This window comes from Cygnus atratus, chromosome 1, assembly GCF_013377495.2.
Source record: "Cygnus atratus isolate AKBS03 ecotype Queensland, Australia chromosome 1, CAtr_DNAZoo_HiC_assembly, whole genome shotgun sequence".
NCBI classification, from domain to species: Eukaryota; Metazoa; Chordata; class Aves; order Anseriformes; family Anatidae; genus Cygnus; species Cygnus atratus.
In genome coordinates this window covers 103,010,782-103,034,430 of record NC_066362.1, presented here as the reverse complement: position 1 = coordinate 103,034,430, position 23,649 = coordinate 103,010,782, and the positions used below count along the sequence as shown (strand labels likewise).

Genomic DNA, 23,649 nt, shown 5'->3' with positions numbered 1-23,649 from the left:
TGCCCTCTGCCTTTGCCCAGGAGCCCCACCTCAGCCCAAGATGTCATGGGGCAGCGAGGAATGGTGGTGCCCCAAAGGACCAGGAGCCAGAGGGAGAGCACAGCCAGCTCAGGGCAGGGCCTGTCCTACAGCTCCCTGTGGGGGGCACAGGGCAGGCCTAGGAATGGTGGCCAGGCCCAGTCAGCAGCCTAGACCACAAGGCTCATCACAGTGGTGAGGTGGGCCCAGAGTCCAGATGGAAAGCCCATCCACAGGTCAGGGTCAGGACCAAGTCCAGTGATGGCTGGGCAGGGAAAAAATAGCAGTGAGAAGTTCTGACAAAGCTGCCCTAGTTGGACAGGCCCTTTATTTACAAGCATACATGTGGGGAGAAATACTACAGTCACCTGTTTTGAACCAAATCTGTGGTTTTCAAATGCATCTTTATTGATTGGCTGATTTAGCTCAAGTAATATGAACTTTATTTTACAAGAATCTGCAGCTAACCAACTCAAAAGGAAATTACCATAATTACCTTGTACAATATTGGACTAGCACGCAAAAACAGAAGTAAATGCCACAATCCAGTTAAAAGAAACTTAAAATAACTAAATTAATGTGTAAACTCTAAATGCAGCAAACAGCTGAGATTAGTGCCATACTTATCACTTATAAACCCATCAGTGAGAGGGTAGAGGTCTGAACAATTTAAAAAAAACACCTCAGATTCCAATTGATTTCTCCCGAGTGTGCCTAAGCATGGGTTAGTTTGAGACAATACACAACCATGTGCTTAGCAGTACATGTGAGTGAGTGGGACAGTGGCAGAGAGATGTACACCATCTGCCCCCATCTTGTCTCTCACCCTAAAAAGCCTTCTGGGTTTGTTCTCTGCTTTAGAACATTCAGAACTTCCTAAAACAAGAGACCGATGTGGATTTGCACTCAAAGGATGTGAAAAGAGTCTGACCATTGGAAGAAAGCAGGCCAGTAAGAGAGGACTGAACACTGCAGGCAGAAACTGGTTATCTGAGCTGGCAGTAGGTACAACTCATCCAGACACATTTATTCCAGATGAACTCATGATGGAACAGCAAACCTGAACTTCTGGATGAAAAAACGGGTAGAAACCCACCTACTTCATCTTTTGCCCCCCCATTCTCTGTCTGTCCATTCTGACCACCCTGCCTAGATCCTTTGCACTTGCTCCCTTCTCTCCCATTCATCTGCTACTTTCCATAACACACAGTCAGTGACTCTCCTGCCCTACCATACTGCCTCCTTGACCTTCACACAGTTCTGTCAGTGACTCCCACTTCACACTCCCAGCCCGCTTTTCTGCCATGTACAACTCAGTGGAACAAGTCAAAAAAGCCTGAAATCTGATTTCCTGTTTCCCATAATCCGAGAAGCGCTCATCTTGACCTCTCATTTCTGAGGAACAGAGACCTGGGATTTAACTTCTTCATGTATATACAGTAAACACTCTCGATTTATTTTGGACTCCATCTCTCTTCTCCATCTATCTTGTCTTTTCCTCCATCCTGGTCCCTCCCCTAAATCTAGGAATGTTTACAGTAATTCAGGTCCAGTTCTCTGACTTTAGATAAAACCCCAGAACCTTCCTGAAAGTCAGCTCACTCTGCAAACCCCAGCCCCTCATCAGAGTTATGGCAGTTATGGGAAAATCTGCTGTTTGTGCCACCAGGAAGAAACTGCTTTGGCATGACAGCATAAGGCTTACACAGGACAGAATCTATCTGGTACCTTTCTAAGAACAACACTGGCTTAAAGTAATTAAATAAAAAATCTACAGAGAGTCTTTTCCCCTTCATGTCTAAAAGCACCTCTCTTGTGTCAGAGTGGCACTGCTGTCCAATCACAAAAAGCCAGCAAAAGACACACGGGAGGGACTGATTTCTTCTGCTTGTGCAACTGGTGCAAGATCTGTACAGGGATGAGACATGGAAGGGAAGGCTAAGCCCAAAGGACTTCTGCTATCTTCAAATCTGCAGCAGACTGGTACAAGAACAACACTGATGGCTAATTTTCTGTGTTCACCAATAACAAGACCATTAGTAATTAATCACCTTAATGCATTGCAAGGGAGAATAGTTAGATAGCAAGAAAAGCTCTCTCACTTGTAGGTTAGCTGGGAACTGGTACAAGCTATCTAAGCAGCCTCCAGGATCCACCTACATGAATTTCACTAAGAACAAGTTGATAACAGTCATGTTTGGTATACTCAGCCCTGTCTCAGAGCTGGAGTGGGCTAGTTGTTCTCATGAGGTCCTTTGTAGCCCTATGCTTGTAAATTTAACAGTTGGCTTCCCTGAAAAGAACAAAAGGGTTGTTTCATTTTTTTTTTTTGTCCAGCATTTGCAATTAAAGCAATAAAGGAAAAAAAATCCTTCCTTTTTTCCCCCATCCCCTCAATCTTTATGTCTCACAGCTGAGGAGTTCCCAACCCTCAAGAATTATCCTTTCTAAAACTGCTGAAGTGACAGAAAATGCAGTAGTCTTGTAATGCTTCACAGGTAGCATCTGGAGTGAGGACTGTCAGCAGAAGACAGCCTTGTATGGGCAGGATGAAATATTTCACAGCTTGCTGAATGCTCATAGGAGTGTGGTCTGTGCCATGGGTAAGGTGTGAGACGGTCAGTGTACGATACATGTTCCAGGCATGCCTTCCTCATCCAATGAAAGGGTTACACATGAATGGCCATTTCCGTCCTGTGCAGTCACTCTCCAGGAGCTCCACTGGCTTGTCTAGCAGCCTCCAGTTCTGGCTAACAGCTTCCAGCTGTGGCAACAGAAGAGCTACAAACAGTGGAGTCTCGCCACTCCTCAACCCAACACTCCTTGCTAGCCTATCAGTTCACCCTTTCATTCACTGTACCCTTAACCTCCCTCCCCTCAATTAAAAAATGATGGTTATAATTAATGCATGGAAGGTGATAGCATTTGTGCATGTATTACACTTCCAGTTCTCTTCCCCTCTTCTCAAGCATTGTCCTTCCTCCTCTCCAACCCCCCCCCCCCATCAGTTCCATCAGTCCATCTCGCCTGCATGCCTGGGGGGCTGACGCTCACTTGCCATAGACGCTCTCATCACTGTAGGCCACATAGAGAAAATAGTCCTCCTCGTGGTTATCCTGCAAGGGAAGAAAGGGAGAAAGTAACAAACCATAGCCCTGTAACTCACTACATGTGAAAAAGCCCACCAGGAGATCACTGTAACAAGAAGAAAGGTTAATCCACTACATCAGAATGTGTGGAACAAAGCTCCCTGGCCACAGCTCTACCTCTAAATGCAGACATGTCACATTTCTGGACACACCGGATTTACTAGAAAAGCCACAGCCAGAGCATCCTGAAAACACGCAACAGGAACAGCCCTGACTGTTGCAGACTGTGCAGCAGAATGTCAGCACCTGTATGGCCTTAAGGTCAGGGGGAGTGACTTGGAGGGCTTTAACTTGTCAAAAATAATCTCTGCATACTTTGGTATTTGATAAATGTGGTTACATTCGTCATTTTTCAGAACACCTTGACAAGTCGCTGTCCTGTTTTATATATGGACAGTAAAACAGATGTTAAGTGATTCCATGGACACAAAAAGTCTGCAGGATGCCAGAAACAGAGTCCAGATCTCAGCTCTGGACAGTTAGACATACTTTCATCCTACATGTCCAGATCTGCGTGTGCTAATCTTATATTATCTTCATTAGTTTATATACACATTGTCCAGTCATTGTTAAAAAGCGTCTGGTCAAATAAGGCTTGCAGCAACAAATTGGAGCTCTCATATTAAAACACACCAGCACAGTCAATGGAGAAATCAAGGAGAAATCAGCTAAGATTGGCTAAGAGGAAATTTCTTTTGTATAAACAGGAAAGATAGTGCTTATGTTCTGTTTCCTGTTCCCGACACTTGTGCATCTGAAATACAGGTAAATGGTTTGTTTCAATAGCTCGTTATAGTAGTAGGACCAAACATATAACTGCTGGGGAAACTATTCACCACCTGATATAAAACACTTTCAACTAGCAAACAATTAATTACAATTACTAGGCTCCCTGGACTCCTCCGTATAACCGCAGAACACAATTTTCCTGAAGAGATGAAGGAATATAGCCCAGGCCAAGGGCTTCCATGTTCAGGGATCTGTGGCCAAGCTGCACCTACTGTCAGCTGAGTGGTGCACAGTTGAACTTCAGTGAGGATATGCGTTCTTCTGGACACTCCAACAAAAGGAGAAAGAGATGGGCCAGGCTTACCTCATACAGCTGGCCCATGGTAGCACTGGTGGGGGGTATGGTATTATTGACAAAGAAGAACAGCGCATCCTCTGGCCTCAGGTGGATTCGCTTTCGGATTAAGAAGTAGAACTGCCCAACTGAAGAGGAACAGAGGAGAACATCTTAGATGCACAAAGACCTTCATTTTTTTATTTTTTTAATTTATTTTTTATTTGTTTTTGCTTTATTTTATCCTAAACATGGTTGTTTTCTTTTGGGAAAGAAGAAATCACATACTATATGTAAAAAATAAGGAAAAACGGACAATGGGGAAAAGCAAGTAGGAACTTCATGACTGTAACCACATTAGCAGCCATCCTACTCAGTGCTGGCAAATTCTCTATGTCATCTTAGGCCATTACATCCTCTATATTCACACCTCACCTATTATGGTAGGAAATGCTCTACTGCAGGGATTGGTGAAAAGACATTTAACTTGCTTAACCTTTGAATCCTATACATCAATAACACCTTGGAGAATTTTGCCAGAGTGTTTTATATTTATATTTCCTGAAAATAAATTCCTTATTTGCTTTAGCTATTTTCCACAAGAAAGTATTCTGCAATCAATTTTATACTCTAAGGGAAAAATAAAAGCTGTTTCTTTAACTCATTCATGTTCTCAAATGAAAACAAAAACATACTAAATGGCCATGACCACTCAGAAAAGGAACTTTGTGGCCATGACTCCAACCCTGGTGGTGGAAAACTATGACACTCTTTCAATAACTTGTCTCTTCCTGCAACAAGGATACAGCCTCTGGCAACCTGAGCTGCAGCTAAGTCATCATTGATTGATACTTAGGCTACTGCCTATGACACACAATTCAGTCATTTTCATCATAGCTAGAAGTCAGCAGTGACATGTGTGTATTAGTTAAGTTAATGGTATACCTCAGACATCTCAGACAATTCTGCATGCTGGTAATCCAGACTGTAAAACACGTAAATATAATGAGTATAGCTAAGTAAACTGGGGTAATGATAAGATACTTAGCTCAGCCTGCCTGGATATTTTTAGGTGATGGTCGTATGAATAAAAAGCACTTCTAAAACCTTCTCACTGAAAATCAGGAAGAAAGGAGGTAGACTTTATTACCTGTGAGGTCAGAAGGTACAAGATACTTCCTTTTGTCTAGGTCAGGTACTCTGGCTTTTGGTGCTTTTTCTACAATTACCTGGAGAGACAGAAAGCAAGAGACAAGCCATAGCTATCATAAAAGGAAACAGATGAAAAAAGCATCAGTGTGAAGAGATATTACCCTTTTAGAGAGCTGGTGCTAGCAGACCTTTAAAAATTTCTTTAATCTATAACAAATAGACAACATTAAACAATAGACAGCTGAGAAGAAGACTGCAAATCACTGACAATGGCTGTGCTGGGAGCCTGGGATGTAGCAGTAAGCACAATGAGTGTGCTTACAAAAAAAAAAAAAAAAAGAGAGACTGGAATAGGCATAAAAATAAACTACAATAACCAAAAAAAAAATAAAAATCAGGTCACCTTGAAGGTCCCAATGCAGGTTAATTTTGTATGAAGGAACTACCAGGAGGCCAATACATGAACACAAGTAAATTGAACTGTTTCCAGGTTACATTTCTAAACTGCCTGGCACAAAATCAGCCCTAGTCCCAGTAGTCCCATATCCTACTTTCCAAGTTCACCCATACTGAATGCTCTAGAATGAAGTACAGAATTAAAGAGAAACTGAAGCTTACTGTGGAAGGTTGTGGTTTTTTTTTGGGGGGGGAGAAGGGAAGGAGCTGTTAATCCCCAATTCTTCATGTAGTTAACTTCTATCCTGAAATTCATCTCTCTTATTAAGATAATTATTTTCCCTACTTAATATAGTTATGTACATTTCCTTATTCATATAAATAAATAATAAATACAAAACCGGGTACCATCTGGATCTACTGAGACCTTTGACACAAAATACTAATCCTTACTATATGACATAGAAAAGCGTAAGTTCAGCAGCTTTAAGGTCAAAGAGGCAAAGAGATCTTCTGCTACATAAAAATATTTGTTATGAGAGCTAGCCAAAATGTTTACCTCTGAAGTGGGAAGAATTCCAAAGTGACCTGACCTTCTTCCATGAAAAGGCTTGGAAATCTTTCCAGAGCTTGGAGGTATGTTTGCATGGAAATACTGTGCATGTGTGGAAAAGAAGTGCAGACACTGATAGGTTTTTTTTGTACATATTTCTAAACAAGTAGAGATATATTACATGATTCAATCTATACAGTTTGCTGTTCTGCAGAAGCCATTTTGACCATCTAAACAAGAAGCTGAATTTCCAAAACTTTCTAAACTTTTTCATTCCACTATACCCCATGATTGAACATAATCCGTATGAGACACTGTGGGACTAATTTCTAACGCATCCTGCTCCCATAGCCCTTTGGCAACCATAATCAGCAGGTATGTCTGCTGTACGATAGCTGAACTGCTGTGGACTAAGACTTCTTTAGAAGCAAAATGGTGTCACATCAGCGAGACACTATGTCAGAGAAAAAAACATAGTGATCAGCTTGGTGTATTAGCCTGGAAAATGTGCCATGCCAGCCAAACTCTCCTCCAGAGACGCAAGTGAATATCTGCAAAGCATGTCACACAGAAGGGATGCTGGCTTGGACTTCTCTTCACTGTGCTCCATTTGGATGCTGCCAACACAGCCAAAAAACCCTGGAAGTTCTAGGTTTATTTCTGAAATAGAAGTGCAGTAATCTCTGCTAGTTCAGGAACTTCAAGCACCTCAGTACAAGGCAATTGAGCTCTTTTAAGTTTGTGGTAAGAGATGCATTTCCATACAAGATGCAACTGATAAGTATTGTGAAGGGTAGCCAGTTCCACAGCCTTGCTGCACAGGTGCAGGCTGAGCAGCAACAGCACTTTGCCTATTTTCTTACCCTCAAATCCTACAAGGCAATATCTAATAGAATAAATTGCAGTGGAGAAAAACTTTGAGTTCTTGCCTCTGATTTCAAAAAGAGACAAGCAGAACTTCTAGGCAGTAGCAGTGATATGACCACACTGACTCAAAAGGATGGCATGTAGCTTGGTCGCTAGATAATAAGGAAAAGAAGATGGGGGTACCTCAAGTTATGCCATGCTGAGGATGAGGTGAAAGTGTTGGGGCTTCTAAACCACTAAGAAGGATTCAAATCAAATCACCGCTGTGCTTGAGAGAGATCTCCCTCTTGTGAAGAGCAGGAAAAGAATGGATGTGTTTTGATAGACTATCAACTGTAGTCAATGTGCCTAATAACCCAAATATCTCTTCTGAAGGTTTCTTCACACACACTGACAAACCTACAAAGAAAATCCAAATGGCAGATACAGATTATCTCCTTATCTGTTATTGCTGGGTGGTGACTGTGGAAATGTGGGACTGTGCCAACATTACAATCTCAGCAAAATGCTGAGATGTATCAGGGCACTGCAGTGTAATCAGCCAAAGGGACATCATCTTCAAGGATCGTGCTGTTGGGAAGGGCAGAGGTGGAAGTGATGCAAAGAATGTTGTCTGCTGCATTCATTTGTTCCATGGGCAGCTCTGACAACAAGCTTCCCCTAGCAATCCACATCTGGGCCTCTCCATGAGGTGTCTCCACTCCTCCTCAGTTCCTTAACTTAGCTCACCTTAACTATTTTGGTCCTGACTTTCTCCATAAAGCTCTGCGGATGGCCCTCTATATTGATCTTACCTCTTGCCAGACAGGGTCTGGTCCTAGGCTCCCCACACAGCTCTTCCAGACACATCTATCATGATCTGCATTACCTGCCGTGCTGATCCTCAGTTTACAGTTTGTCTTACTCCTGACCTGCAGAGCCCTCTGTGGTCCTTGTCTCAAAAAACAGAACAGCATATACTTAATCACTGACTTGATGCATGATTAACCTGTCATGCTATGCCAGGGGTCCCCAAAACACATGGGCAAAATGCACCCAAATTCCGACTTTCAAAAACTTCTGAAAAAATAGTTGTGGGCTACTCCCAAGATTAAAAATGGTCTTGACCTCTGGTATAACTGCTCCCCCTTGCCCTTAGACTTACAGAGAAGTCTCACTTTGCTTGCACACTGTACCCCTGAGCAGTAAATCTAGGACAGACCTCTCCAGTGGGGATGGAGAGAAAGAACATTTGCAAAATGTTTATTAAAAGAGGACCAAAAAAAAAAAATCACAACTAATCTTGCTATTTTTGCTTTGCAATTATTAGTAGTAATTATAAAGCCAGGAGTTTTCCACCAGCATTCCAAAGAGACCTATGGACCAGTTTAGCTAGAAGATGACCTTGTTTTCCAAGTGACCTTTTTTCCACAGTTTATTAAAGAGGAGGGCAGAAAGACTAAGAAGGATCATTTACTACCATTTTTTTCTCACCTGGAAAGGAAAAGGACAGAGCAAAACCACACTGAACTGCCAAGCCAAACGCCAGAAAATAAAAATAAAAGCAAAGCACCTGCTGACACGGGTGTACATCTTGTTTTCTGCATCTCGCTCATTGTTCTCCTCCATTTTCAGAGCGAGTGGTAAGCTCCTTCCCCACCCCCAGCCCCACGCACACAGCCTGCCATAAAAAGATGAAGGGCGATCTCGCTGCCCAGCCACTGCGGATGCCTGAAAAAAGGCGGTACGGCACCCCAGCACCCCCACCCACCATCACGGCCCCCGACATACGATAACCTAACAGCTATCGGTCCGCGATAAAGAGAAACGCGGTCTGGAATTAATATCGGAACATCGCGGTAGCCATCATCTTTACTAATCCCGTTTTTTTTTTTTCTTTTTTTTTTTTTTTCCATTTTTTTCCCCTTAAAAAGAAGCACAGCGGCGGGCGGGGGGTATGGCGAGGGCTGCAGGGCGAGCCCGGCACACTCACGGGGACTCTGTCGGGGTATTTCTTCCGGATTTTCTCCCCTTCTTTTTTCCTGTACTCGAACGGGTGATCCTCCTTGTACTGGAACTTCATGCTGCGGCGCTGCCGGGCTCCGCGGTGCGCTCCCGACGGCTGCTGCTCGCTCCGCGAACCCCCAAAAACGCCCCCAGCGCCGCAGCCCCGAGCCGAGCCGAGCCGAGCCGAGCTGCGGGAGGAGCCGCGGCCGGCAAATGGGGCGCTGTGACGCTACTGGGAGGCACCCCCCCCGTCCCCGCCCCCTCCCACTCGTGTTACCCCCCCCCTTGACCCACGCGTGTCCCCCGCTCCCGACGTGCGGGGTGGTGGCTTGCTGCCGGTACGTTCGTTTATCGCGGGTTTTGTCTTCAGAATGAAATGAAATGAAATGAAATGAAATAAAATAAAACAGAATAATACAATAAAATGCAATAAAATGCAATAAAATAAAAAATGGAATACAAAATAAAGTAAATAAAAAATAAAATAAAATATGGTTGAACAAACTCTGGCATGTCTCAGGGGCTGTACGGGTACGCACTGCACCGTGGCCGAGGCCCGGTGTCCCCGCATCATGCTGGGGTCCCTCTGCTGGCCTAAACCTGGGGGATCGAGCCCCGCTACGCTCCCCCCCCCCCCTCCTCCCAGCCTGTTCTTCACTTCTTTAGGTTCTTTAGGCTGTGGGATGTAAAACGAAGAAAAAGGGGGCGGTGATTTTTCATGACTGTCCCTGTCGTTGTTGAATCTGGATTCTTCTGTTTATTTTTTGTTCTCTCTCTCAGTTAAAAAACAGGGAGCAGAAAGTGTGTCACGTAATGCACCAGACCAGATGCGCATTACAGACAGCAGATAGTAAAGGGAACCGGTTGCAAACAAGCCCGAACAGCCATCCAATTTTAGCCCAGTTACTCAGCTGATGCATTCTTGGAATATCTAAATATCTAATTTTTTTTTTTTTTCTAGCAGTGGCTAGACTCACAATTACTTACTGACCAGCAAAAGACACAGTATTAATGAATGGATCAGCATGGTCAAATCAGCACAAAAAATTAAATGCTACTGCCTTAGGCACAATGGATGGGAATGCATCAAATAATTATTTCATTGCATGCCTCATCCAGAGAAGCAGAACTTTTCCAAGGATGATCTTTTATTTGTGCAGCGGTTTTGGTTGCAGCAATAGGTGCTGAGTGAGGCAACAGGCTGCCTTGGATGCCATAAGGCAGCTCTCCGAGGCCACGCCAGTGGCAGAGGTGAGAGAACCCAGGCTTCCCATATTTGATTCAACCCTGTGCCAGTGTGTTGACACGGAACGAGTAAGAGTAGGAAAAGACACGCTTGCCATTTTGCAGGATTCTGCTTGTACAGTGTGGTTAGAATGGAAAAAGTCCAGAATGGAGTGAAGAGGCAGCTTGAAATCTGAAGAAATTGAAGAGCAAGCTGGATGTCCCTTAATGATGTCCTGTAAGGGTGCTCCTTCGTGGTAAAATCAGAATCAGAGGAACGTAAAGCCCTGGTCTTTTTCTAAAAGTACTCATACAAATCCTTTAGGCTGCTCCAGGAAACTCATAATTCAGGCATTACTGGTGGTTTTATCCCTGTACACTGATACGCACACCTGATTTGCCTGCAGGGTGGGACTCAGGCTGACAACAGAGTTTAGGACACGCCTATTACAAATCCCCACAGCAGACTCACAGTGTGAACTTGTGCCCTCTGCCTTGTAAAGAGTTGTTTCGCGTACTGCCTGCCACCCACTTTTGCACTCTATAGCCCATTGCTTCTTGAACTTGGAGGTCTTTTGGTGGTGCTCTCTCTCCAAGCCCTGGCACACTGTTATCTCTCACATTGTGTGAAGGAGACATACAGATGAAACTCATTTACTTAGATGCAGATATGCTGATGGTGGCAGTTCCCAGAAAATCTGGTCTGGCATGGGAATACAAATGGGTGTGAGATAGAAATCTCACCTACACTTACAAATTAAGCAAGTACAATGGGGCCTGTCACTTTAAAATGCCTTTATAGTGAGAGATGATGAATAGGCAAGTTAGGGGTGTGTTTTTTCTCACCTGAATCATGACATCTACTCTTGGAGGGCTGAAGTGGGCTCCTTGAGAACTCTGGCAGATGTTTCAGTGCCTATAGGGTTACTATTCAACACAGTGCTGTGTGACCTCCTGCACAGTGCAAGGACCAACTCCAACAGGCATGTGCCAGGCTCTGTTAAGGGCAGAGCAACCAACAGTGGGAATGGCATAGATGAGTGTGTTTCAGTCTTTAGTAGTTCACATGCGTGAGGTTAGTACAGGAAGCATCATCATCTTGTTTCTGTCTGTGCTTAGACACGTGGACATTTCCCCATGGTTGCAGGTAGTGTCAGAGGATCTCAGAAGGGTGAATCAGAAGCAAGGCATCATTTTTGTTTAGACCTGGAGAAAATGCTGGTTTTGTGGCATAGTTCTTTTCACCCATGTTTGATCTCCTTTTTGCTTCCTAATTGCCTGCATCATAGCAGTTGCGAAGTTTACAGGTCTGTAGAGATGTAGCTGCCTTTTCCTCTAGAGAAGATTTTTTTCTTGTCTGTTTCACCCAGGCCACCAGCCCATTGTAGCTATTTTACAGACCGATCTCAAACTCCTGTTAATCACTGTTTCCAACTCCAGGATTTTATATAGATATATATATATGTATATACATACATGTATATATATGTATATATAGGATACTGAGCTAGCATCTAGGTTGAAATTCTGTTACAAATAGGTGAAAAGTTTCGGGGTTCTTCCCTGGTCTGACGCAAAGACATGGCCCATGAGAGCATTGCTAGGTGTCCTCTCCTCCCCCAACAAATCCCATGTGAGGATTACAAATCCCCTTACTGAACTTTTTCTGTCCTGATGATGCAGCCCTGGATATGCAGCCACAAGGCTCCTCCCACTTTCTGCTTCCTCCCCATCAGGCACTGAATTCCCAGCCCTCTCCTCCGGCTCAGTAAAAACAATAACGTCACTGGCACAACGGCAGGCAGGAAGATGATACATGCAGAAGCAGTAACAAACAGCTAGGCATCTGACTTAGAGTTCTTATTAAAATGTCAGCCCATGGGCATGTGACAAACCCCACATTCTGGGTCCATGTGCTAGAGGGAGGAACTGGAAATGAGGTTGGTTGTTTTTCCTACACTGAACTCCAAGCACAAAGTGGTTCCCAGAGTGGCCAAACAATGAGTGCTTTCTTAACTTTGAGTGTCAGAAGAACTCTGAGCATGTAGTGTATTGCTGTGTCTGCAGATCATGCAGGCAGAGCTTCACTTTAAAAGAGATTCCCTAAGTACTGCCAGTGCTGTAGCCATAGAAACAGGAGATAAAAATATTTACTCAGAATCCAGGGGCAGGGGGCTACAGCCTCTGCTGTGCTACGCAGTGCTCCAGGGGCAATGCTAGGAGCTCTGCAGTATTCGACTGTGAAGTGTATCTACATAACTGGCCAAAATTCCATGACTTAAACATAAAATTATCCCTGTTATTTGCCTTATGTTTTTTGAAGATGTCATCATAGGTGGATATCGCTTGGGCGACCTCTGGAGCTGCTCTTTACTTATATCAGCCACCTGTAACTCAGGATTCCCATGGATATCTCTTTCATTAGTACCTCCAGTTGGGTCCTTATTCCATTTGCACCTCCACAGGCTGATATATATTTTTAAAAATATTTTATTTTATTTATTTTAATTTATTTTTATTTTATTTTATTTTATTTTATTTTATTTTATTTTATTATTTTATTTTACTATTTTATTTTATTATTATTTTATTTATTTATTTATTATTTATTTTATTTTATTTTATTTTATTCTTTAGTGTGCTTCAGGCATATCAAAGCCTGTCATGTCAGAAAACTTCTACTTTGTAGGCTAAATCTCAACCAGAGAAGGCATACCTGAAGTCACTTGCAATTCTGCTCTGCTGTCCCCCGTCAATCCTGTAGTTCGCCAATCCTTACCTGACATGTCTCCTGTATCTGCTGTGATCAGTCACCAGTTTCTCTTCATGCTCAATCTAATAGCAGCCACAAAAACAGTATGGGCATGTTGGTTCTGTGTAAGGGCACACGGCTAGTCGCTCCCAGCAAACCATGACTAACTGTGTGGATCTTTTCCTTTCTTCTAGGAAATGTCTCATTATTTTCTATGCTGAAGTCTCACCTCTCTTCTCAATTTTCTTGATTTTCTATGGTTTCTTATTTCTGCTAAAAAGCTGCTCATTCCTCTCAAACTGATCGCATGGACCTCAGCTCAAGTTGCTTAAATGCATACAAATAATGTTATAAGGTGATAAACGGAATAACTTGTACCATGGTGAAAAACAGCAGGAAAGGACAGCAAACAGATCTTACTAACACAAGTTTGGGATCCTTTAGTGAATGATCCTTTAATGATCCTTTAATTTGGGGATCCTTTGCGACCCTTTGTTCCAGTCAGGTAATTAGAGTGGCCTGTTGGTGAAGGGTATTATTACCACTTATAGTACTGTGAACACAAAGGGGAGATGGAACAGTGGGGCTAGTGTTTCTGAATGCCAGCCTTTCTCAAGTACCACATGTTTTAAGGGTAGAGAACCTAAGGGAAGTAAGTAGACACCTCTATCACAGAACCTGGTATAGGTGTACTCTTGGTTCCCTCATGTGTTTCCAGCACAAATTACTAAGGCTTGTCTGACACTAGCAGTTAGACAAGGTTTAAGTTAGCAAAGTGCATGGGAATCTTTACATGCAGATCCTTAGTTACTTATTCATTGCTAAAGAGAATTGCTTTTGCTATCATCTTTCTCTTGTTGTGCAGGATATTGGAGTGCTCTGTAGAAAATGTGTGCGCCCGTCCATCCAAGTTGACGCTAGTCCCTGTACACAGCAGCTAAACAAAGCCTCAAATTATGTTATGAAAACCAGAACCCTTTCATTTATTTTCCAGGTATGTCATTCTTTATTTGGGGGCAGTTCATGTCCTTATTAATTTTAAATGAGGGGAGAACTGTTGCTACTTGAGTATGTGTTTAAATATTGCATAAAAGTAGTAGTTTTTAATGTTCAATAGTATTTAATGTTTATATTTTATTTTCATTCTGAAAACATAAAAGATCCCAGAAAGCTTATTGGCCATTATAAAATGACACAGAAGATGATATATTCAACATCTGTGCTCTACAGTGAGATGTAACCACCTCCAATGGAGAACAAAACCCAGCCAAATAACTGCAAATAGCAGAACAAAGTAGTAGCTTAGCTCTGTAAATAAGCATAATATACTTTTATGGAGTGTGGTTCTGCTTTACTTATTTATTTATTTTTTCTCCCCACAAAGTACACGTGATCTTTATTGATTAAGTCCTCATTTTTAGATTGTTTCTGGAAGAGAGAACTTTGTCAATTCATAACAGACCTAAGAACAAGAGTAAATTGTCTCTAGTCAATGACACCTAATTGTTGCTTTTAGATACCATCTCATATCATTATGTAGAGTGTCTGTAGATGTTACTATTTTATTTATCTATTTATTTATTTATTAATCTGGTTGTTTCATGTCCTGTAGGCTCTGAGTGTCTGATTCATTGCTAGAGTTATAAATATTTTTTCTGAAATTGCTCAACTGAAATTACTTTAGTAGGAAACTATCCCTTAACAAGTGAAGTTATGTCTATCATTATTGTCACATTATTTGATCTCTTGCCAGCAAAAAAGCCTTGAGGTGTCTGCTCCACTATGTTACAATTAAGTGTGAGACATGCGAAGAAGGATGTGAGCAGATGGAAAAGTGCAGGAGAGTTAGACTATACTGGTTCTGGTCAGGGGAAATAAATCAGCAGGTATTACCCAGCTCTGGGTACAAGTGACATGTAACTTTTTCCTTGAAATGGAGAAAGGAGATAGTAAAGGTAATGTGTTGTGGAGGAAGGGGAAATCAAGAATTTTAAATCTTCCCTTTTTATTGCACATCTTATCAAAATTACAGTGTAATTATTATTTAAAATTCTTAAAAACTATTAATTCCTGTTCTACTAGTCATGGGAGGAATTCCAGCAGCAGGATTGCTGCCCTGTGGAGCATGTCTGCCATCTCATGTTAAATGCACGCACAAGTCAGTTCTCGGCCGCCTGTGTTCACAGGCAGGAAGAAAGGGGTGGAGGCAGTGGAGGAACGGTATGTTCCTAGTGGAAATGATTGTGAAGACTTCCAGGAAGTTTCTGGTCTTGATAGTGCTCGACACATGTTCAGCAGATCCAAATGTCTGTGCTTGCTTCAGGCTCTGACTGTAAAGTAAACAAGAGCCTTCCAGGAAATTTTCTGCAGCTTGCTGGAGAAGTCAGTCTTGAACTGGACTTCAGAGACCAGTTGATGAAATAGGTCACACTATTAGATGTTTCACAAACAGTTACTATTATTTCAAATGTGTTGTAGAGCAGAAAAGGCATAACCTTATATGTCACTTATTTATTTTATTCTAGATTATCATTCATTAATGGTACAATTAGCTAACAACTATGTAATTCAGGAAAAAGTTTGCGATCTAGGAAATCGAGACCCTCTTTCAATTCTCTTCTTGGATATAAAATTTCTGTGACTGGGCAAGGTCTGGGACATCATCAAAGATGTTTTGGTTTTTCAGTTCTGCTTTATGTTGTCCCTGAAGGTATCTTAGCAACCTTCTCTAAATTCCTTTCTAAAATTTTCCATGGTTTTAATTTCAACAGCAGTTATGTTCTTAAACACATTTGGCAACATGGTTCTTTCTCTTCTTATCTTGCAAAATGACCATGTGTTTCTGTATTTCACAGGAGTATTGTGAAGATCAACATATTAAAGTCTGTGAGGATTATAGCAGGAAGGGCTGTGCAGGCACTTCAAACAGATGTGAAGTCCATGATCTGTGCATTCATATCAACATCAACACACACATGCAGCTAATTCATGACTGCTTATTATTTGATATTGGATGTTTCTTATCCTTTAATGTTTTTGTTGCTGAACCTGGGATAGAGACAATACCAATGTAATTCAATTGTCACCTTGTCATGATTCCCTAGTCCAAGGAACATTTAGAGATAGTCCATAACTATGCTCATCCAAACAGTTTGATGAATATTTCTGGATGATTCAACATATATGTATGGATCAGGAAAGACTCACAAATTATCTCTATCTGAGAAATGGCTTAAATGTTTTAAATGATCTTATTTAGCTTGATCTGCTTTTGACTGCAACAGTAGGAATAACTAATATAAGATACAATATGAAGGTAGCTAAATTATGATTGAATTTTATTTCAGCAGTTGTGTTCCTGCTCCTCCCATTGTTTAATTTGCTATCACATATATCATAGGTTTAATTCAAATGCCAGAGCCTGTAACTGCTGTTTCAGAAGTGCTATACATCCTATTCAGGACCAGAGTGTGCTCGCTGTGTATATCCTATAAATCATTTACTGTACTGCACATACTACCAGTGTATCCTATCATTTGCTTTCATACAGACTGTGTTCCTACACAGCTCTTTTTTATTATTATTTTTTTACAAAATTTACTGTGAATTGTTGGCACTTTCCTAGAGTTTGGTTTTATTACTGCGTAGTAAGGCCTTTTCACATTTTTGTTTTTCCTGGTATGAAAAGCTCTGCCATCTCCAGGAACCTTAGGCTGGAGGCAAGTACAATGAGGTAACATCTGCCATCTCCCTGCAGGTCTCCAGCACCAGCGTGCAAAGTATCTCAGCACCTTGATCCTGCTGCCTGTTTGATTGTACATGCAAACTGTGATTCTAATGACATCTGTGTGTAATAAATGGACCTGGGGAATGCCAATGGTTGATTATCTCAAGGAGGTATCAAAAGGAACCATCAAAATATGCTGGATCTTGAACTGTTTGGAATTTTAATATCTTTTTTTGCCTTTGTCATTAGACTAAGGAGTTTAATCTGGTATTCCTAGCCCTGCCCAGAAGAACTAACCTCTGAATGAAATCATTCTCTATTTTACTGCCATTCAGTAAAAACAAGCACTAGCGTCCTGGGAGGGCTGGCTGGGCATCCTTGATCTCAGCAGATGTTTGCAGTTTTGCTTTGGGCACTGGATCCACATCTGTCGCTTTCTGCCCGGCCTTGGCAACTGTGAACCTGCTCATGTGCAGAGCTTCCTCGTAGACTGGAGGGGTGTCTGATGCCGAGAGGGGTGATGTTCCCTGCACAGTGTTATGGGAGTGTGCCACTGCTAGTATTCTCCTGGCAGCAGGTCCAAACACCGAATGGAGAGCTGGAAGGGAGGACACAAAAGCCATTTGCCTCATTCTGAAAGCACCATACGATTAGAGCACAGTGCACAGGTTTTCTGTCCCCATGGCCTGAATATTTTCCTTTTCCTACCCTTTCATCCTGCCCTAAAGGGAGGAATGAAGCCCCCTCAGCAATATCCCATAATTGCTCCTTCATCAAATGGCACCAAGACACCTGTAGCTGCCCTTAGTTCAGCCAAACACATCTTACAACCAATTCACCATCTGACCATATTTGCTACATGAGGCTTGGTGAGCACCTTAATTTATAGTATTTACAGATGCCACTTTCCCAGCATCCTGCCTGGGATTTCCCTCTGTCAGCCAACCTGGGCTTTTTACAGTACATCCCTTCACAGCTGAGTGTGCTGAGGTCTCCAGCCTCTGTCAAAGCCAACTCACAGGTAATGGTGTTCTGGAGGGTGCTGTCATGATCAAAAGCAATGACGGTGACCTCGTAGGGCTGAGGACCTGATTCATCCCCTCCTTGATGGCAATGAAAACAGCATCTCATGCAGACAGAAACCAGGCCACACAGAAGAAGCAGTCCACCAATCACAACCACCAGCCTGGAAGGGGAGAGAAAACAATTTGAGCAGAAAAATCTTGTTTAGAGAGGGCATATTAAGATCTCTCCCTGCTTAAAGCAGGGCTAATATCAAAGCTAGACACAATTATCTGGGGCTTTGTCCAGCAGAGTTTGGACAGTCTGTGGAGATGGAGATCCCATCCTTTCAGGCACCCATTCCAGTGCAGCATCATCCTTAGGGTAAACATTTTTTATTCTATCTGATCTTCTGCCTAATCTTCTGTCTGATCAGAACTTCCCTGGATGAAGCTTGGCCCATGGTCTGGGATCTTTAGGCTGTGCAACTTTGTGAAAACTCTGGCTCTGTCTTCTCTTCAGATACAGTTTAGCTTGTAGAAAACTGCAGTTAGGTCCCTTCCCCCCTGCCTCTTAGCCTCCTCCAGTCTGAACAGACCTAGTCCTTTCAGTCCCTCCTCACATATCATGTCCCCTGATTATTTTGTTGGCTTTCCAGGAGCCTTGCTCCAGTTTATCAACACTTCTTTTGTACTGGCGGACCAAAACGGGACTAAATATTCCAGAAGTGTCCTCATGAGTGACAAGTGGAGAGGAAAAATTATACCTCTCAATCTGCTGGCTACAATCTTACTAATGCAGCCTTGTAGACGTCCAACAACTGCCACACTTTTTAATCCCATCCTTAATTACTAAGGAAATGGACTGGAATTAGTAAAAAAAAAAAAAAAGAGCCTTTTAAAAGGCATACAGTGACATGAAGGCTTTATTAATATTGCCCTTGCAAGTATGCATGGAATAAAAAAGGAGGCCTGTGGTGGTAAGTCACTGTTTGCCAAAGACAATGCAATGTCTAGGGGTTGGCTTGCTACTACTGCAGAAGGTGTAAAGGGAATGTGGGGGGTAGCATCACCCTTGAGTGAGTTACAAGACCACATTTAATCCCACCATTTGCTACTGGAATTGTCCAGTGATACAGATCTTTAAAGTAATCATATGTCATCTTACCAGATATACCACAGACGGACCCACTCTGTACCTGAACAGCTGAGAAGAAGAGGTACAAGAAATAGTTAGATATAGAACAACAAATAAATGGAAAGATCCCTACTGTATCCTATTCCAGCTTCCCTCACACCCCTGAGTTACACTCCAGCTTGTAAATGACACAAAATATGAGAAAAACACAGTATTTCATATAGGAGGCAGTTGTCCAACCTCATCGATCTTGTCAGGTGAGTTTCCCTTCTGTTTGGCTCTACCTCTTTATTGTTCCCCTGATATTTGTGCCTGACCAATTTGGTTTGCAAACCTTAGGAACTGCATCATGTTATAATTTCTGAACTTCCTTTCTTTTTTTCACAATTCAGTCTGACCAATGTTATTATGTTTTACATTTTTTTTTTCTGACTTTCTCGTTGATTTTTTTCTGTCCCTGTGGGTACATTTTGGATACTGTGTTGTATGTTCCTTTAGTTTCAGTCAGTACACCTGCCTGTGCATTTTTAAAGATATTTATTTAGTCAAAACAGAATCCTTGTAGGACATTTTTCACATTTGTTTTAGAATGGAACAGAACAGAACGGAATGGAACGGAACGGAATGGAATGGAATGGAATGGAACGGAACGGAATGGAACAGAACAGAACAGAACAGAATAGAATAGGATAGGATAGAATAGAATTCAATGCAATAATTCAGTTGGAAGGCATCTTCAAAGGTCATCGTGTCTAACTGCCCGACCTCTTGAGGGCTAAACAAAAGTTAAAGCATATTAATAAGGTCATTATCCAAATCCTTCTTGAACACTGACTGTCACGGGGCATCAACCAGCTCTCTAGGAAGTATGCTTCAGTATTTGACCACCATCATGGTAACGAAAATTTTCCAGATATCCAGCCTGAACCTCCTCTGGCACAGCTTTGTGCCATTCCTGTGTGCCCTTCATTTGTCTTATTTTCTATTATTCTTACAAATAACAACACCATTCAGCAAAGAAATATATTTAAAAAACAAGTTTTTAAGGAAAGGTTAATTACAAATTCATAATCTCAGCTAATCAAAATTACACCAGAACACTATTAATCATTACAGTTATCCAAATAGGGAGCAGAAACAGTACTGCATGATGAATATGTTGAATAGGTAGCAATCAATGCACTTAACCTTCAAAGCAATGGGCATTTTATGTAAGTTTTCAGTAGTCAAAATGAAAGTAAGCTTTTATGGAAAATGTCTGTCACCGTGTTATAACACTGATGTCCACTACCAACTTTGACCTTCACAGTTTTCTTAAAAGAGTACAAGATCTCCAAATACTCACAATTCAGCATTGAGACACCCTTCCTCGCCCCTCACTTGGGGAAACTAGAAGGAGAAAAACAAATAAGATATGCAACATTTTTCTCTGTCACCTAGACAGTTACCAGTCTGAATTCCCTATGGAAAGGTCTTGCTGTTATCTTCAACAATTTCCCTGTATATTCTGCTGTAGATTTAAAGTTACTGTGATGGCAACTTCACCATTTCACATCTTAACTTCACATAGTCAATAAAATCCTATTTAACATTGTTTCTAGCGCAGACTCCAAATTCCCTTTGCACTCACCACAAGTTTCCCTTTTCCCTTATCTGTAGCTATGCCATACTACAGATGTAAATCCTTCTCCATGCTCAAATATTGGGAGTGTATATATATGGGGATTACATATTACACTCACATCAATTTGAATTCGTCTCTTTCCCTCCAGCACTCCTACCCTTCTCATTCTTCTGCCTTGGGTACCCTGACCTCTGGGTTATCATCCCTGGAATAACAGCAAATATTCTTCTCTTCTGCATTTGATATGCCCAATTCTTTCTAGTATAACAGAAATTCCTGTTATTATCAATTGCTAACAGCCGTCCAGCTTTCCAAGGTAACTCCACAAATAAGTAGAGACCACGTGAAAAGGAACTTGATGTGACTTACCCATAAGAAACACTCTAAAACAAAGCAGATCATGACAAGGCTATGCATCCTGAAGGGGTGGTTCTGTGGCCTCTTGCTGGCTCAAGCTACTCGGTGACTATCCTTCTTGTTAGATTCTGTTCATCCTCACCCATTCACTGATTGGAATAAAGAGCACATTCCTTGTATGTTGAATCCAGTCTCTTCCCACTCTACCTCTTTTAATCTGCCTCTGGATCTGTCCTTTGTCTCTGCCCTTCAGGTTTTTGTTTTTACTCTTCTGTTCTCTGTCACTGACAACTCCTGTTTGGTTCTGCCTGTCACCTTTCGTTATTTTCTTGATGTGCTTCTTCCTCTCTTTTGAAGAGTTCTGTGAAACCTTCCAGTCAGATCAGGAGAAAAGCGGTACCTATGAGTTCTTACTTTAGATGTTGAACTAGTTCAATGAAGGGCATCAAGAGATCTCTGCAGATCTGAACCTTCCCTTCTGTGAGCAGAAAGGGTCCGAGTTTGTTCATTACAAATTATTCCTCTCCCCGCCCCTACCCTGAGGGGAGTGGGTTGAAGGTCATGTTATTGACCTATTTAAATGTGTATCAGATTCTTCTCTCTCCTCCAGTACTTTTTCTGCCCCTTACCTCTGCAGATTCAATCTATTGACTTTATCCATGTGATCAATGTCTAGAGTGTGTTACAACTGGGAAGTTCCTGCTAGTTGAAAGAGCTTGCAATATAATAAATAATTGTGCACATATGTGTATGTGCATATACTATGCCTCCTGGATCTCCCATTTTAAGGCTCTGCCATCATGCCTGTTACCTGGTAGTCTCCTGCTGTGTCAGTCCTGCAACTACCAGTCTGCTTACTTCTCTCTCACAGGTCCCAGTCTTGAAAGTCCTGCATGGCCAGCCAAATCTCCCGAAATGCTTTGCATCATAGGGGATACATGTTGATTCTCCTATCTGGATACAGTAAGTCCTGCTATTAGTTAAATTAGAAGGTTCCATTCAACAACCTGTTAATTTTCTTTATTTTGTAGAGCTGCCTTGGATTTCTGTTTCTGCTTATGACTACTCAGAATATCATTACTTGCATAAAATCATGTTCATGTTTTCTTTCTCTTCTGAACAGCTAAAACAGAAAAAATGTGTTACTATTTGTGTTTGGGAACCACTTGGGACTGGTGTATAAGTATATGTTAAGGGCAGGATAGCAACTAGAGAGACTTGTTGCTCCATGTTGCAGTCACGTTAAGCTGGTGAATCATTAGCCTTGGTGATGCATTTTAGAGTTGCAGAGCAGAACCAATTAATTCATGAACATAATGTATTCTTACAAGGCACGCTAAAAAACATTTACCATTCTCTAATTGTAAAAGTACTGGTGCAGTGTAAACATTCCTTAGCATGATTCTCTGTCTCTTTCTCATTGCTTTTGTTTCTAAATTAGTCTGCTACTGGAAGAATGTTTCTGCATCCTGGTGGACAAATAAGAAACATAGAAACATGAGCTAATGGCTTTCTGTTTATGTGGGAAGTGGACAATATTCTTTTTTCTCTTTCTCCTTAAATTCTTTTGTGTATTATAAGAATTTTATTGGAAGATCTCTGCCAATGACAAGGGTGGTGGAACTAGATGATCCTTAAGGTCCTATCTAACTCAAACCATTCTATTATTCTATGGATCTATGGAATTTAGAAGAAAAGACACAAAAGAACTGTAAAATAGCTTTTCTTGTATGTACAACTTTAAAAACTGTTAGAATAAAATGTGAAAAAGAAGAGCAAATTATCAATGTTTTTCAGGGTATTTTTGCTCTTAATTCAATAGATTACCAGTTGATTTTTAGCTGAAATTTAGTCTCATAAGAATTTCAAATTCTAGAAGGACCAAACTGAAGAAACATCAGATAGAGTGGTTAAAAAAAAATCTAATGAAAAAGCATCAGTGCAACATGAAGATGTGACCCCTCCAAAAGCATACCATAACTCATTCTTGCTGAATTTCATTGATCATTCTTTTTCTATATATATGGCATTGCCATCAATACTATGTTTCTGATAACCCGTCTGTGGCCGTCATCCAACAATGATTTCAATTTCTCCACTTTCCCTGGATATTTTGCCTCAGTTATCTCTATATTTTATTTGTCTTTGCTTTATTTTAGTATTTTATTTTATTATTGAAGTAAAAGTTGTTTTTCATATTTTCCCTTGGCACCTTTCAAAAGGTTCTAAAAATGTGATCAGACTCTTACAGAATTGTTAAAACAAACAAAAATGTCCCATCACTGACTTTTCATTGTTCTTTGACATAGTTTAAAATCTAATAGTCCGTGCAAGAGTAAACTATGTGATTTCCACATATCTTTCCTTGGATTCTAGAGAAAGCAGATATGAGCGTGGGCAGAAGATACTCTTGTCCTGTCTCAGCTATCCTGTTGTGGTTGTATCAAGGGATGGATGTCAAGCCTGTTCTTTTATTTCTTAGGTAGCATGATTTTAACTGGGAGTAAAACTTCTTAAAGCACTGAAAAAATGCTGCTGTACTGCTTACTCTTGGAAATCTTTCAGAAATTGCTGCTTGTTCCCTCTTATTCTTCAAATGAGTATTCCACTAAAGCCAGCTTGATTAGTCATACCCAATACTT

General features: G+C 41.4%; 2 protein-coding genes across 6 annotated transcripts; both read right to left on the bottom strand.

Annotated features, from left to right (window-relative positions):
- Window positions 1–403: 403 nt before the first annotated feature.
- Window positions 404–9,448, bottom strand: GABARAPL1 (GABA type A receptor associated protein like 1). 5 transcript variants are annotated; one of them, XM_035545634.2, is made up of 5 exons: window positions 9,171–9,448; window positions 5,381–5,459; window positions 4,261–4,379; window positions 3,073–3,134; window positions 404–2,782 (listed from the first exon to the last, which is right to left on the bottom strand). In XM_035545634.2, exons 1-5 carry the CDS (start codon window positions 9,258–9,260, stop codon window positions 2,749–2,751), a joined length of 384 nt encoding a protein of 127 aa, XP_035401527.1. In that variant the 5' UTR covers window positions 9,261–9,448; the 3' UTR covers window positions 404–2,748. The 5 variants fall into 5 exon arrangements, with proteins under 5 accessions (XP_035401527.1, XP_035401529.1, XP_035401528.1 ...); XM_035545636.2 differs by having other exon boundaries at window positions 404–2,311; window positions 9,171–9,409; XM_035545635.2 differs by having other exon boundaries at window positions 404–2,799; window positions 9,171–9,408.
- A 7,375-nt stretch (window positions 9,449–16,823) lies between these two features.
- TMEM52B (transmembrane protein 52B) lies at window positions 16,824–21,950 on the bottom strand. Its single transcript, XM_035545952.2, has 6 exons — window positions 21,819–21,950; window positions 21,020–21,156; window positions 20,372–20,415; window positions 19,057–19,095; window positions 17,907–18,073; window positions 16,824–17,485 (listed from the first exon to the last, which is right to left on the bottom strand). The coding sequence occupies exons 2-6, from the start codon at window positions 21,065–21,067 to the stop codon at window positions 17,235–17,237; spliced, it is 549 nt and encodes a 182-aa protein (XP_035401845.1). The 5' UTR covers window positions 21,068–21,156; window positions 21,819–21,950; the 3' UTR covers window positions 16,824–17,234.
- Window positions 21,951–23,649: the final 1,699 nt, after the last annotated feature.